The following is a 16613-nucleotide window of genomic DNA, read 5'->3' as shown; positions in this document are numbered from 1 at the left end:
TCTGCTCTTATGTTCGACACTTGACGTACGGCTTCCACGGTCAGCAGACTCAGCACCTGGAGGAGGATTTCCCAGATTTTTCATTTCCTTGATGCGAGTTGGTCAAGTTGGACGCGTGCTCCTGCTAGTTCAATCATTCATCGGGTCAAATACGACCAAGACCAACCGTATGGTGATAGATAGGCAGCCGCCCAGTCACCGGACTAACCACCAGTAGAAAACAAGTTTTTGGTCATGCTTCTTTAGTTTCGGCGTAGTTTGGGCTGGGACTAAAGGTCTGGTCACGTCACCCTAAATCCGCCCAGACGTCCCGGTTCGCATGCATGTGATACTTATATTTATTAAAATAATTATTTGGGATTAAAATAATAATAAAATGTGACATCGGCAAACATGTTAATCGGATTGATATGATACTAGTATCACATACATGCGCACGAAGCCCTTGGAAGCGGACGGAAAGAACTCGGAAGTTAAGCGTGCTAGTGATGGAGTAGTGGGAGGATGGGTGACCGAGCAGGAAGTTTGACCACGAGTAAGTGATTTGACTAGAGATTAGGTGTAGTTAGAAACTAAGCTTGTCAAATAACTAAAATGCTAGAAATTCTGAAAAAATAGAAAAAAGAGAGAGTGAAAAATAATTAGAAAAATTTACAAAATAGCCTTTAGTCCCGGTTGGTGTTACAAACCGGGACTAAAGGTCCTTTGCCCCCAGCGCTCTGCGGCGCTCATGTGGAGGGTCGTTTTTCCCGGCTGGTAACTGGGTTGGGACTAAAGGGTTCGCCTTTATTCCCGCCTGACTAGTCCCGGTTGGCTAACCGGGACTAAAGCCCCTTACCGGTCGGGACTGAAGGATCTATCTCCACTAGTGCACACAATGTTTTATTATCGGGTGTAACTACTTCTCGGTTCTTAGTCACAATCAGATGATTTCATTAAATTTTAGTTTCAATATGAGTTGTAACACTTGACTAAGCATGAAGTTAGTTCTCAGCTAGCTCACTAAGAAATCCCTTTATTATCTTCATTCCGAAATGTAAGACTTTTTAAAAGCTACTCTCTCCGTTGCTAAATATAGGGTGTATAGTTTTTGGCATGTAAATTAAGAAACACACGGTTGTGGACAAGTTGCATGAGTTTTGGGCAAGATTACCCCTGAATTATTGTTTTGAGAAAATAAAGGATTTTGCATGAGCTAAGAAAATGCAATTGAATCCTTAAAAAAAATGTCCAATTGAGTGGTTCTACGCAATACACCTTATATTTTAAAGTTTTTTTTGGAAAAACTATACCCCTTATATCAAGGAACGGAGAGAGTAGCTTTCTAAAAAAATATGTATATGACATGTATCTTCGCCTTACAAGGTCTTCTGATTCTTTCTTGTTTTCCATCTATTTCTTTTTCAGCAGTTGTGTGCGTTTTTGTTATACAGAGACCGGATGTGAACTCACCTTGATGTAAACCGACAAGTCAAACAAAATTGTTCTTTATAAAACAAATAATAATAATTTGTGGCAAGTTGGACGCAGAAATGGGTCAATTTGGTCGTCGACTCCCCTATCCAATGTAGTCTGCTGCCACGGATCCATCACATAAATTTTCTTGTTTCTCATCAAAATTTGGGAATGTAATAATAAAATTAGGATGATATATCCCATAAGATAGTCCCTAAGCGCTCCAGGGAGGGCAGTCTATCACAAGGTGAGTTTGAGCTTGAAGCCAAAGCCCCAACCCCTCCATTTGAGGTTGAGCTCGGGAAATAACTTGTGCAAATCATATTAGCTAGATGACCTTACAAACAATTTCATATTGCCCTCATCTCATGAAATATATATCTTTATTTTATCTAAAATTTGGATGTATTTAGGCACTATTTAATGTCTAGATACAGTTAAATTTAGATAGATTTAAAACAAGTTTCATGGAAAGGAGATAGTATTACTTTTTCTTAATTTTATTTTAAAATAAGTGGCTATCATTTTTCATTCAAACTATTTATCAACAGAGTAATCTTATAAAAATGATTAATATATTTCTTAATAATACAAAGTTTCAGAGAACGCAGTGAACCCCTTAAATACAAAATTTGTCCAAAAAAGAATTTGGCGTACAACTTGGCCTCCTCCTTCAGTGGGATATGGCATATTAGACAATGCAATTGTAGCTTTTGTATGCTACAAAGTAAGGAAAAAATGCATTTTAACGGTATGGAGCGCTATAAAGCATGGTTGGTCGCCAAAAGATTTAAACATCGATATGGTCCTGATTATGAAAACACCTACCACTATTCAGCTTCTTATCTCATTGGCATTCACTCGTGGTTGGTCCCTTCACCAGCTAGAAGTTCAGAATGTGTTTCTCCGTGGCTTATGGGGGGAATAGGTTTGTATGAGGTAGCCAGGTTTTGTTGATCTTGACCGTCCACAATCTTTGTGTCGGTTGGTCAATGCAACTTATGGTCTCAATCAAGCACCCGTTCATGGCATGCGCATCTTGATGCTGCTCTTCGAGTGCATGGATATGTTCCCTCAACACCGGATACGTCATTGTTCCTTCTTCAGTGGCCACAAGTCACTATGTATCTTATGATATATGTTGATGATATAATTTTTGTCAGTTCTTCCTATAGTGCGGCTGATGGTCTTATTACTGCCTTGAGTACTGATTTTGCTATTAAGGATTTGGATAAACTTCAATTTTTTCTTGGACTGAAGGTTACTCAACCTGATGATGGACTATCACTCACCCAGAATAAGTACTCTTTGGATCTATTGCGCCGTGCTGGTATGTTGAAGTGCAAAGGAACTTCGACACCTATGTCATCTATTGATTGTCTTAATGTTGTTGATGGCGAACTATTATTAGTATCGTGGTATTGTTGGGAGTCTCCAGTATTTTACCATCACTCGGCCTGACATCTCGTTTGTTGTTCATCGTGTGTGTCAGTATCTTCGTGCACCTACGGATGCCCACTGGTCTGTTGTCAAGCACATCCTGTGTCATGTCCGTTTCACAGTTTCTTTTGGACTACACCTCCGACCTAACCCATCAGGAGTTCTCTCGGCTTTCTTCGATGTTGACTAGGTTGGTAGTAGGGATGACAAGTGATCTGGAGGGGGATATGATGTATTCTTTGGTTCTAACTTGATTTATTGGAGTGTAGGTAAGCGGGCTACAGTTTCTCGTAGCAATACTGAAATAGAATACAATATTATTGTCAATGTCACTGCAAACCTAATTTGGGTACAGGCTTTGCCTCATCAGTTGGGAATTTCTCAGAACCGACCTCCAATTGTTTGGTGTGATAAAATGGGTGCTATGTGCCCATCATCCAATCCAGTGTTTAATGCTTGGACCAAACACATCAAAGTTGATGTTCATTTTGTGAGGAAACGTGGTATGCATAAGCTACTTCAAATTAAGTTTATTTCCTCTAAAGATCAATTCTACATATCTTCACTAAGACGTTGACATTACATTTCTTTGAGGTTTGTCGGCGCATCCTTAACATCCTTGACACATCAGGACACGGTTAAGATTAAGGGACATATTAGACAATGCAATTGTAGCTTTTGTATACTAACCGTATCAGGTTAGAACTCTGTAAATTGTAAGCTTGTACCCATATGAATATGACACGAAGGCCACCCTTTGGATAGTGCTAATCCCACAAACCCTGTGTACATCTAATATGGCACACGATGCTGCCAGATAACCTCCTTGTCTCCATCTGGAACTAAGTGGACGCATATTGGCTAACTTTATTTTCAATCACTGATAGGTTGGCATGGCCATAGGTAGGATCCACACGTCATTGACTTGAAGAGCCAAAGTCAGTTACCACAAAATTAGCTCATCTCAATCGTTGATGTAGAGGTCGGGGCTAGGCTCCCCATTTCGAAAAAAACAAACTAATCTCAAGCGAAATTCAATGGTGTTCATCATCCTCTGAAAGCTTCTTCACGTGCAAACGCATTTCACACGGCACGGGTATCGTAACCATGGACTTTTACAAGCCCCAACCACGCAAAGCAGACGCTGCTTGTAGATCACAGACATCAGACGAAGGCACTGCTGCTCGCTTGACAGGCTTGGTCTCTAGCTGCTCGGGCGACAACCGTGGCGCCAGTATGATTATTTGGTTGCCTGCAAGCTTTAAAAAGCGAAACTGGCATTCCAGGTGGTGTATGATGCAGAGAAATGGAGCTCAGCTCAGTACATGGCCACATGTCTGTTCAATTCGAGCTATACTGTCCTGACGCGCAAGTGTACAGCATGTAGGTTTTGTTCTCACGCCTTCCAATGCCAGCACAACTCCCTTGCTACTTGGATAACATTTAAGAAAGGCAGTGAACGACAAAATAGGTATTCTATCAGAAACTGGAATTATCCCCCATCATCTCTTAATGTACATAGCAAGAAAAAAAAATGTGATTTTGATTACATCAAGTCAAAATGTTACTGCCCAAGAACTAATTCTACCAAAAATATGGTGATATCCAATACAAACATGATCACCCGGGCAGACAGGAACTCAACCCACTAATACAAAACAAAAATCACGACATGGTGGGTATGGCATCAACATTAGCCAAGCAACAATTGTCACCCATAGAACAACAGTTTTGAAGATAAACTAATTACCTCACAGAAAAGGATATTAAGGATATACAATAATAGTATAAGAACCTACAGGCTACAGCAGCAAGTCCCGAATTTCATTGACAACAATGGTATACATATAATCACCTGAATAGTCCTCCTGGGTCATCCTTGGATAGGACTTGTATAAATGCATCAGTACTGAAGCTGATATTAAGAAAATCCGTGTGTATGTGTATTCTATATTCAATCTGGGAACTTACATTGTACATCTCCACCCACCTGCCAGCGACCACTAGTTTGGGTCTGGTGGGGTAGTACATCTTCACTTCAGCCACCACAAGACAGGCTTCTGCACTGAACTAGATGGAAGTTCTTATGTTCTGAGCTTCATAAGAAGGTTGCTTCTTTTCGTAACATTGAAATTCATCGGACACCTTGAAGAACATTAACATAGAAAGGATGGCCTTGACCACCGCCTGATATCCCATTTTCATCCACTTGTCCCCCCTCAGATGGATGTACCTTCCAGTGCACCTCATAATTTGAAAAGTTGTAGGTTCCAGGTGCAAATATACACACTTTTAGAGGAACTTTAGCACAACTGTCAGGTTTGAGATCAACTTGAGCAGAACTCAATGAACACCAAACAAACGGTGAAATGCTTTCTGACGATTCCTTCTGCAAGTGTGTCCCCTTGGCGCTTGAGATGGCCTTTATGTCATTTTCCAACGACACATCATACCATCCACTGGCAGATTCATGTGAAGGGACAGTTTGGTTTTTATCTGCCATACGATCGGACGTAACCACTCTCACAGAAATGTTATCTTCTGAAGAATTATGAATCACCAATTGGATGTTAGCCTCGCAGCAAGACTTGGAGAAATCATGAGTAATGGTTTGAGGCCCTTCCATAAGCCACCAAACAGGATTCTGGCTGAGAGGACTGAAAACGAGATCATATCAGCACATGTTCAAGCTTTAATGGTCATCAAATCCGAACAAAAATGTTAGTAAGTACTCTGCCGAAGGTTCTAGAACTTACCTGCAGTGGCATGTATGATGAGAGAGCAGTTGTTCTGACTTGGACGAATTATCAGCTGCTGCCTTTGAGATCAGGATAAAATCAAGTAGACTGTGTGGCCCCTGAAGAATGATGAAATTGTTACATAGGTACATTTGATTTATTAATGCTGAAACTCATGAAGTATGCACACACACTCGTCCAGTCACTGGCCACTTTTCCAGCCAAGTGTCTGTTACGCTGAGCTTCAAGCTAAGGGTAAAAACCCTACCCAGTTGGGAAACACTGGGAACCAACAGGTAAACAGTAAAGCCAAGTGGGTCTTGATTGGTCTTACAACCCCTCAGGGAGCACTCACCTTAGCTAACTTCCCCTGTTGGTATCTTTCTTGATAGTGGAAATCGGTCATAGGAGACAGAGAAACATCATATACATCAGTACTACCCCCAGAAGATAAAATAATATCACTTCCACAGGACTTGTCTGCAGCCTCAATAGATGAATTTGTTCCTACATCCTAGAAATAATCATGCATGGAAAACAATATCAGATAAGAAAATAAAGTAAAGTAAAATAAAATAAAATAAATGTGATACATGGTGACCAACAAGTGTCTTGTATTTTATAGCTTATTCAAAGAATGACTCTCCAACCTTTATCTTGAAGAAGCATGATACAGCCTGGTTTGCATGTATTTTTTCCAAAGAGCTGATGGAATTGCACGAGGGCAATGCAGAAACTGCCCATTTAGTGCCGACACATGACAACTGATGGAGTGCAAATGATTTTGATGGAGTTCTGTTCATGATATCCATGCGCACAATATACTCTTGCATTCTTGATGAGCACATACTTATAGCAAAGGATACATCAAGTGATGGCAAAACCTGCAAATAAATTGTTTACAGACCACAGAGATCTCATGTCTATTTATTGTTGGCTGCAACATTCAGCTGCTCGCAAAATTGACATTAAATAATGCAATAATAACACACAAAACTTGGAGATGCATCTTCTGGAGTGATTTTAAATAAAACATAACTGTATGCACATCATATTAGCTTCCTATAATTTGGTCCCACCACAAGACAAAGAGACCAAAAAACGGAAATTCAAGTCTTCAAAAATCTTACAGGTGTGATTCTTCAGTACGTATAACTTCAGAATAAATTAACATAACCAATGCCATGTAGTGATGAACTAAGACATACGGCTGGCTTCTGGCGGTTAGCCATAACCAGTTTCGTTAGCCACGACCCATATTTTGTTAACCAGATGGCTCAATGAGGTTTTAGGGATTTCCAGAATTTTCACGATCAAAGGAACAAAGATCTAAGTGCATTCTTCAGGAGAAAAACACCAAAAAGGGATGGCACTATATATAAACTAATTAAGTGAGCTTCACCAGGAACCTACCTAAATCAGTTACTTTCGAGCCAATATGATGGATGGCACTATATATCAACTAATTAAGTAATTGTTACAGAAAACTGATGTCCCAAGAGGCACCAGGTGAAATACCAGTTATGAAAACACTGATTACAAAATCAATATATTGTGCATGTGCAAACAAGCTAAATCATAAGCATAAAACCCAGAACTAGTATTGTCAATTTACCTCCACATTGTAATGCATGCGCAATGTGCGATATGGAATGTCAGTGGTAGTCTCCATTTCATAATAGAGAGACAAATAAAGCGAGAAGTTTCCAGGAGTAGCAGCATGAAACCAAATAGGCCAAGAGAATGTGGAACCACCTTGAATTTTGGTATCCTGACAAGAAAGAAATGTCAATTTTGTAAAGAAACGAATAATGCAAATCATCAGGTTAGTATAAAATAAGACACTGCCTTGAATGATCTCACCTGAGGAAATGCAAATAGCAAGCCCTTGAATTTTCCCTTGGTACCTTCAGATAATACAACATTGTTGTCTGATTGCACATGCTTTGTTAAGCACTGTGGGAACTCAAGGTCAAGATCCCGTGAATCGCCAGGAATTAAAAACCTTGGATGGCTAATTTTCATTTTCACATTCTGCATTACAGGCTTGGGAATGGTTAACGCTTAAAATGATGAACATGCGCATAGTTAAAATCTATGCTCATTTGCAAAGAACTGGGTAACCCTTTGATCATTATGAATTATTGAATAAGGATAAACATACGAACCTTCACAGCATGTTCTGATTTGTTACTCAGATTCAGCTTGAGGAGCTGTAAATCACCCGTGAATGCTTTTGTTGGCAAGCAATCAATATTTCCTGTAAGTTTAGGCAAACCCTGAAGTCAAAGAAGTTTTAGTTACTCAGATGTCACCTCAAACAAATACTCAAAAGAGAGCATACAAAAATGAGAACCTTGATTACGATCAGGTTGTTGTTTAAAGAACGACGAGCGCCTCTCTTTCCTTTCTTATTTTTCTTTTGTGTGGCCACTTCGAAGTACTGATAGCCTACTACTGAATCTGACAGTGTCCACCTTATCCCAACTAACTTCAGAATGCCTACAACTTTCGGAGTCACTTCAAGTTGTATCTGGTAGAATTAGAAGGAAATTTAGCCACTTGGAAAAAACTAGTATTCACATAAAGTCATAACACCTATATGAAGCAGCACAGTCAAATATAAACGAATAAAAAAAAGTGATTACGAAGGTCACAAAGGGCCACAAATATCAAAAGGTACTTCTACATACAAAAGAACTCGAAGACTTTTTCAATACACATATACCACAAAAATATTATCACTGAAACTATGAAAAACTGATGTGATGATCAGCTCAAGGTTCTTTTTTAACGGGTCAGCTCAAGTATTTGTCTCTTGTTTCTAATATTCTAAGTTGTCATTTCAGAGTTCACAAGTCAAACAGAGGATAATAAATCCAAGGAAGGTTGGAAGGAAATTCAAGCAAAATTAATAAATCCAAGGAAGATTAGAAGGAATATCAAGCAAAAGCTTACAATAGAGATGATCCTACATTAGGCTTCCTTTGCACTGGCTTTTAGAACACCTTCATTAAACAATTATCCAGATAAAATAAATAAAACCATCCTTGGTTGGGTCCATGGCACAGTGTTACTGGAATAGTAAAGGACCAGTACCAACTAGATTACACATACAAGGCAGAACATCACTGGCAAGTTGACCATTATAGCTCTTTCTGTTTTCTATTTGACCTCCGAAGAAATATACTATGCATCAGGAAGAACTATCTGATGGAATCTCTTAAATGGTATTTGTTGTTCACGTAGTTTTTTTTACAAAAGTATAATTTGGATATGCTATGGTGACATTACACACTGAAGACCTTTTTAAGCGATTTCTTTACGTTGTGGGGAAGGCATCCTAGCAAGAAGGTACTCAGAATATTGAGTAGAGGCTTACTCTTCTGGTTTCACCTCCTCCTAATACAACATCAAGCTTCGATGCTGTAAATTTGCTTTCATCGCTTTCAAATCTGTAGTGGTAAACCGGAAACAGCAATGGAGGCCATGAGAATCAAAGATGTCAACATAAATAGAGTAATAAACCTGAATAATCAAGGGCGGGATATTACGTCGAAATAGAGGGCTTTGTGTTAGCTATATCTTCCTCAGCAGCTGTCGTCAACACTGCATGGAACACAATCCATCGGTGAACAAAACAATTTCTCTATATACAGAGTTCTTAAGAAAAATCTTCTAATCTCAAGAAGAAAAATCAAATACCTGCACTTGAAGAGTCGGTGGAAAGCTGGCATATAAGAGATATGCCAGACACATTCACTGAAATTTGTAAAGGATTCTTAAGCTCAACGTTCAGTTTTACTGCTTCTGCAACCAATGAACAAAGATTCAAAAGTAAAATATTATGAGATGTTCCAAATGGCTTTAGAGGGATTATATGAGAATGTTACATCCAAATTTCCCTCGACTGACATGAGAAGGTGGGGACCCTTATTAACAATTTGCCAATACATGAGGGGTTTTCTTAGATAGTTGCACATCATGTTACCCTCAAGTCCCTAAAAAATGATAGTTCAAGTCCCTAAAAAATGATAGGTATATCATTTACCCACGGTTAATGCGGTTGCACGATTATACTCAAATATGATGTACTCATTCGTTCCCAGGACAAACTATTTTCACATTCCAGATGCAGTCAGCTGTTCAGGAAATTATCAGTGAACTTGGTTGATTCTGTTGGGGACAGTTGTACAAATATGAAAAAGTCATTACCTCCAACAACACAAACACATGCCTTGTTATTTCTAAAAGGAGAAGACTTTGGTTGAGTATCCAGCCAGTTAGTTCTAACAACTGATGATGATGGGATCATTTCTTCCTCCAGCTCATGCCAAATGCTTTCATTAACATCAACCTGTTATACAAGGCAAGAGATACAAGTTAGGAGTTCCTTCATTTTCTATCAGACAAGCACATAATGATTAAAAACATGGTTAGAATTTGTGAAAAAAAATACATAATGCTGTTTGATCACAAATATACAGAAGACTTCTTTTTTATTAGAATATAAAAAGAAAACATCACCTATTCAATCTTTGATTAGTGCAGAAATGCAATGGTTGACAATTAAAAGTGCACATGCTATAATTGTCATGACGTACATCTGAATTGGATGCGTAAGTGCGATGATCTTCATATACAACTCTCAGCGATGACATATTGAAAACAGGGAGTTGAAGCTTATATACGTCAAATTTTTCCCCGGTACTCTATTCACAAAAGAAGAAGAAGAAAATTAGCAACAGAAGTTTGGTACAGCATATGCAAACCATAGTCAGGCTGGTTAATAACCTGGACAAAATGGAAAAAATCATTGAGGAACATGCTTTGTGTTGTCAGTGACTGATGGCTACAGGCAATGACCTCCATCAAGTGCTTGATAGCTACATCAAATATCCCAAGGACTCCATACCACCTAATTCACACAAATATCAGAGATAGTATACACTATACAGGCAAGAATTAAATGAGCAGAAGATTAACCCCACAAGTACCTCCCAACGTTAAAATGTACATGATTGTTGATATAACTCCAAGGATTTTGTTTGTAAACAAACATAGCATTCCTGTAAACCCTAACAGCATGTTGTTTCTGCATCATTAAGGAAGAATGGTCATTATTAAGTCAAACTTCTGAGCATTACTAAAATGTCGCTGCAGTGGAGGAATTAATACACACCTGATCAGACAAGTAGTAACTATTGCCAGCTAAGATTAGGTGAAATCCATACTTCCGAAGCATACGTGGACTTGACAACAAATAGCAACATGCAGCTTGCTCAAGCAGTACAGCAGAATGCAAGGAAGGTTCCTGAAGAACAGAAGTTTTCATCATTATGAGCGTAGCTAACTAAGAAAAAACTAGAATAAGCCATTCTCCATGTTTCCCTAGGTAACTAGGTATACCTCATTTGATATGCGGAAATACACAGCTGATGCTTCCCTATGTTGTCCTCTTGTTTTAAGCATTTCTGCCCACCAAAGGCCACATCTAGTAGCATTTCTTTGCCCAGAAGATCCAATTCTCTGCAAATATGATATTTAATGGCATTGTGAATGAAGAAGAGCAAGACCAAACAAGTGAACCAAAAAGGATACTGATAATTCAAACCTAATAAACCGAAAAAGAAGTCGAGGTAACACATATGGATAGCACTAACTATTTAGAATATTTAACCCCCACTGCTTTTAAGTCCTTTCTATAATGCAAATTGAATGAATCTGATTTGTTGAAACTATAAATTCAGAGTTCAAAATTTCCCTTTGCATGTTTCATGATTTCACCAAAAAAAAGGAACACACATACACACAGAAGGTAGAAGTCTAGCCTGGTTCAGCATGTCCATTTTGGTCTGCTAATTACCTGCTTTGATGAAGTTCTAGTGAATTTATGGCTTTTACTGACTACTTGGTCATGTTGAAGAACTATAACTCTAGAAGATTAAAGGGAGTGCCAGGCACAGGTCTCCAGATTAATTCAACCGGAACTCCCAAAAGGCCATTGGTATACAAGGTTCGCATGATTATTCATTGGGCTTCATATGTATATTAATACAGTCTACATACAAGGTTCGCATGATTATTCATTGGGCTTCATATGTATATTAACACAGTCTACATACAAGGTTCATTTTCGCATGATTATTCATTGGGCTACATACAAGGTTCGCATGAATATACTTCTTTCATGCAAAATGGAGTTATGGGTCATTTTCTCACTGTCTTTTTAGATTCTTTTTCTCTGGGTGTGAACATTGAGCACTTGGCCACTAGCACAGAACATAAAAGTTGTATCGATGGGTAAAAATTGTTAAGCAATAACTATTTGTTCATATGTAGAAACCTAGATGTGGATTTCTAACATAAATAAATAATTACCAGGTATGTCGTGAAGGCATTTTCCATGCAATATTCAGCATCCTTCCTTGACTGATCCAACATGAAATAGCAAAGCCCACTCATCTCCTGCAAAAGGCACAAGCATATATTATGGGAGTGAATATCTAGTCCAAATAAATAGCGGGTCATCACAGCACTGTCAGTCTAATTTCAGTATTCATCAGAAAGCAAATCAGCAACTCTGCTTACTGTTCAAAAAAGTTGGAAGCATAACATTTGGTCTATCATAAGTAAGACCTAGCCCATCATCATTTATTTATACTAAAGAATATATCTTGTTCAATTGAGATTGCTAGCCAGTATATATTCATATATCCCATGATCACTGCCTTTAGCTGTGCCCTTTGGTTTAAACCTAGAACCGTTACCGTAATGATATATGTTTCCACGCATAACACCATTAAAAAATTAGTTAAGCAAAGAAAAGCACCTGAACACCAGCAAAGCGCTTCCAAGCTTTATCAAGCTTATAATCAGTCGAAAGTAATCTGTAATTGGACAAAGCAAGCTCGTAGTCCCGTAACATGAAAGCATAGTCACTGAGAACTCTGATCTGAGACTCTATGGAGGTGAATGTATACCTGTTAATGAAATTAGTGTTAAAAAATAAAAACAAAAATAAAGAAAATACAGTAAAAAGTGTCCAGATGTCATAAATACTTGCATTGGGCCATTTGCAGCTTCTGGCACATCATCCCTCTTTCTCCACCACAAGTTCTTTATCTGATTTCTAAAGCCCTTTCTTGTTGTGGCTACCTAGAACGATGCCAAATATTATAAAACAGATATTTGAAAATGGTAAAAAAAACAATTTAAAACATACCTGCTGATTGAGTACACGAATCTTTTGCTCCATGTAGGGGATGATATGATTAGAAGCAAAATCTTGCATGAAATCTTTTATCTGATAAGGGAAGTAGGAAACAAGCTCAAAAATTAGTATCTTAGCTTAACTGCTAGCTAAGAATACATGCATGTAAAACTGAACACCACAAGACAATTAAAACTGACCATCAACCAAATACTAGAAATCATCAATAGAACAGATGTTCTGGACTACTTGGCATCAAAGCTCATAAAACATTAAATCAACTGAGTTTAACTGACTAACAAGTCTGCAAATCACACTGACTATCAAAACCTCAACAGTCCGTCAACCCGCCCAACAATATTCTTAGTTGTTAGGTACTGTGAGAGACATATTAGAGAAGCAGATGACTCAATATAGATGCTGCAATACCTGATTCATATCATCCGTGTTAAGGAAACAAGCTCCTTCATGATTCTGTAAGCCATGCGCTTTCTGCAGTTAGTCAAGAGAAGACTATAAGTAGATTGCCTACCTGCTCAACTACGCAGAAGTTAATGCAATATAATAGCAAGAAATTCAGTGCACTTACATAGGGTAACCACGAATTATCAGCATCACTACCATCAGCTTGTGTAGAAGAGTTAATACACAGCAACTTACAATCATTCAAACCAAGGGTGCTCCTCATTTCTGCTAAGATGTTCACGGCTCTTGACATAAAAACAGACAAGAGTCAACAGAAGAAAAAAAAAACATACATATATAATCAAAACTTAATACAGAAGAACGGGTAAACCAGCAAATGCCAGCAATAGAGCAAAAGCATAATAAATAACCAATGCATGGAACCCATGTAATATCACACTGTTCAAGTGTGCTGCACTTGGGTTCACCAATGCAAACAGTTAAGACATCAGCTATCACCTTAACTGCATGTTCTAACTCTGATAAGCATAACGCTGGGCCCAGATAGAGTAATTTAAATGGGGTTTATATGAGTGCATTAGGCCCTATCTATGGAAGCTTCAGGTTCCTCGTATAAGGTTTAAAATTCCCCAAGAAGACGGGAAGCGACACTAGGTTTATGGGGCTAAAATTTCTGGTGGCATTTGAGATCAACCAGCACTGTACAAGCACCCACTAGAGGGTCCTTAGCGGCCTGATGAAGATAGAGCCCACATTATCTGGGAGAAGGTTATGGCTTTATATATATTAGTTTCTCAAGGCAGCTTATATATGTGAAGTGCTTATATGGTATATAACTTTTAAGATTTAGATGAAGCCTTACACATGTTTTAAATATTGCAAAAATAAAGGCATGGGGTTTGTTCTAAGTATTAGTAAAAATGCACCAAAACAACAAACAGGACTTTAAGCACTATAATTCACACAAACATGTGACTTCTGTTGCAAATAAGTGGACATAAGGAGACAAGTGAATGCAGCTCCAGCGGACTTGATTCAGAACAATGTCTATATGCTACTATTGACCCAAAAACTCAACAGTTGAGGTTCCAGGCAAAATAACATAAGACCTAATTAATTAAAGAAGCCTAAACTACCTTAAAATAGATTAAATTAGGGGGCTTCTACCATCAGTGTGAAAATAGAGCAGTTTAACAGATCATATATTGCAAAGTTACAATTACTACTCCCACCGACACTTTTTATGGAGCGGAGGGGGTACCACTAGTTCACAAGATGACTTTGTACTAAACCCCCGGACACTTATTATGGATGAGAGGGAGTACCACTAGTTCACAAGATGTTTTTATCAGTTATGAAAAGGTTGGTAGGCATGTAAGAACAAATAATAAATAATGATGGCTAGGAACTCTCAATAGTTCATTTCACCGATGCAAGGAGGAGAATGTGTTCTCTATTATGAGAAGAAAAGAATAATACATCTCTTGTGGTCCATCTTGTTGGTCGTGAAGTACAAGATAGTGCTTCAGAATCTGGGGATCCATTATGCCTTCATTTAAAAGAGAAGGTAACTGATTCGTGTTGAAGAGATCAGCAAATTTGCTGATTGGCTCTTTGTCCTTCGACGATACAACTAAAAGACCTGTTAGCAATAATCAAAGAATGAGGAAGAATATATTCTCCAAGCAAAGGAAACCTAAGAAGAGAGCAGTGCCCAGTCTCACATGCCACAGGGTGGTCAAAGGTTTCATGTTCTGAAAACGAGAGTGTCCGCACTAGCTCTCTGTTGAACCTTTTAATCCATGATGGGCACAACTCAGCTTCAGGCTCTGAAATTATAGCAAACATGGAATTTATGTGAAAAATGGGACCAAAGCAGAAAACACCACTGAGCCTCACGGATATAAGAACCAACCAAATCGAGGTTGACAGCATGTCGACGCAAATAAATAAATAAAGTAATGCGGATTACTTGTTCCCAGCCACTCACAAAAATCTTGTTAGCAAAATCACACAGCACTATGCATCAGATTATACATAATACATCCCACATGATTCGTAGGCAATTTGAACAATACATATTATACCATGCATGCTCTCCATGTGTGCTCACTCTCAGCTACTTTCAAATAAAAAAATAATCACCTGACATTTAGGCGGCAAGGCTGCAACTGTTAACATTTGGAGGAGAACATTGTGGCTACTCATTAAACATTATAGCTTGCTTAATGCTGACATAGTCCACTATTACGCGTCTAAAATGTTTCTAGCATTAGATACTGATGCAAGTATTTGAAGAAACTAGCAACCCAGCCATAAATTTCAACTAAGGAGCCATCAGCTATATACAAAAATATGTTTCTCCGTAGGGACATCACAGAAGATTTTCATATAGTGCAAGGGTTCTCACTTTTTAGCACATCTTCCAGCTTTGGCGGGTCTGAAAGCAAGTCTGGAAGAGCGTTCTCGTTGGCCTCGGAAACAACCAGCTTAATTCTCTCATCCGCAACCTGTTCCAACACAAGCATGGTCATCATCAAGCGCATGACAGCACGCATTTACGAGTCTACAACGCATTGGGGAAGGTTCGAGGATCACCTCAAGGTCCTGGTTCCGTACGTCCGAGGCGTACACCATCCGAATCTTGAACATCTGCAGCCTGTAAGGCTGGTCACTCGCCGTGCGCACGGGCACTGCTCAAACCGACACATAAACTCCCCGTGAGGTTCACGGAACAGAATCAAAACGAAATGCGAAGAGCATTGCACGGAATCAGCTGGAGCGGGTGTCGGGAGGCGCATCACCGTCGATTTTCTTGAAGAGGGAGAACGGGGAGAGCATGTCGACGAAGCTGAGCCCGCTCCTGCGGCACGCGGCCTCGGCGAGCGGGGTGGTCAGCACCATCACCACCGGGGTGACGTCCTCGAGGAGGAGCCGCCCCAGGTAGCTCCGGAGCGGATCCATCGCGCCAAAACCCTAGCGGATCGGGCGGAGCCGGTCCGAGCGGCCGGCGAGGCGAATTTTCGGATGTGGCAGCTTGGAAGTTGGCTCGAGCTAGATCTTCGTGGTGGGCGGCACGCCTCCGGCGGGCTTGTGGCCGGGGGCGGGGTCGCCGGAGAGGTCCGCGGCGACGGCGAGGCGGTGACGGTGGTGGTGTGATCTGGGAGGGCGCGAGGTAGGGGAGAAGACGACCACTTGGCGTATTGGGTTGGGTAGTTAGACGGACGGGCTGGATCTGGGTTGTATATGGACGGGGTGGATACTTGGGCTTGTAATAATCTTCAAATTTACGACCCATGGCCCGTTTATAATGGGTTCCTACTGCTGTACACAAGAACGCA

The 16613-nt window shown here is 39.6% G+C and overlaps 1 protein-coding gene across 2 annotated transcripts; it reads right to left on the bottom strand.

Annotated features, from left to right (window-relative positions):
• Positions 1-4422: 4422 nt before the first annotated feature.
• Positions 4423-16366, bottom strand: LOC124704502 (trafficking protein particle complex subunit 8-like). Of its 2 annotated transcripts, XR_007003574.1 has the most exons (29): positions 16077-16366; positions 15871-15965; positions 15683-15782; positions 14997-15101; positions 14752-14914; positions 13436-13556; positions 13276-13338; positions 12859-12939; positions 12700-12791; positions 12466-12616; positions 12015-12101; positions 11043-11162; positions 10816-10947; positions 10631-10728; positions 10428-10551; positions 10238-10345; positions 9849-9990; positions 9339-9443; positions 9188-9242; positions 9016-9088; positions 7990-8166; positions 7802-7912; positions 7497-7667; positions 7249-7404; positions 6284-6517; positions 5989-6147; positions 5652-5752; positions 4867-5552; positions 4759-4773 (listed from the first exon to the last, which is right to left on the bottom strand). XR_007003574.1 is itself a non-coding variant. In XM_047236762.1 (28 exons), exons 1-28 carry the CDS (start codon positions 16234-16236, stop codon positions 5030-5032), a joined length of 3807 nt encoding a protein of 1268 aa, XP_047092718.1. In that variant the 5' UTR covers positions 16237-16366; the 3' UTR covers positions 4423-5029. The 2 variants fall into 2 exon arrangements, 1 of the variants encoding a protein (XP_047092718.1); XM_047236762.1 differs by having other exon boundaries at positions 4423-5552.
• Between the last annotated feature and the right edge of the window lie 247 nt (positions 16367-16613).

This window comes from Lolium rigidum, chromosome 3 (genome assembly GCF_022539505.1).
Source record: "Lolium rigidum isolate FL_2022 chromosome 3, APGP_CSIRO_Lrig_0.1, whole genome shotgun sequence".
Lineage (NCBI taxonomy): Eukaryota > Viridiplantae > Streptophyta > Magnoliopsida > Poales > Poaceae > Lolium > Lolium rigidum.
Note: the sequence above shows the minus strand (reverse complement) of the source record. Positions and strands in the feature narration are given on the sequence as shown.

Bases quoted from the DNA above. Each gene is read 5' to 3' on its own strand.
- LOC124704502 (XM_047236762.1), bottom strand. From the start codon at position 16,236: ATGGATCCGCTCCGGAGCTACCTGGGGCGGCTCCTCCTCGAGGACGTC. The intron at 13,557-14,751 runs GTATTATTCTTT...TTTTATGTCAAG, and splicing joins CAAGATGGACCACAAGAGAT to AGCCGTGAACATCTTAGCAG. The intron at 8,167-9,015 runs GTAAGCCTCTAC...TAATTCTACCAG, and splicing joins GAGGAGGTGAAACCAGAAGA to ATACAACTTGAAGTGACTCC.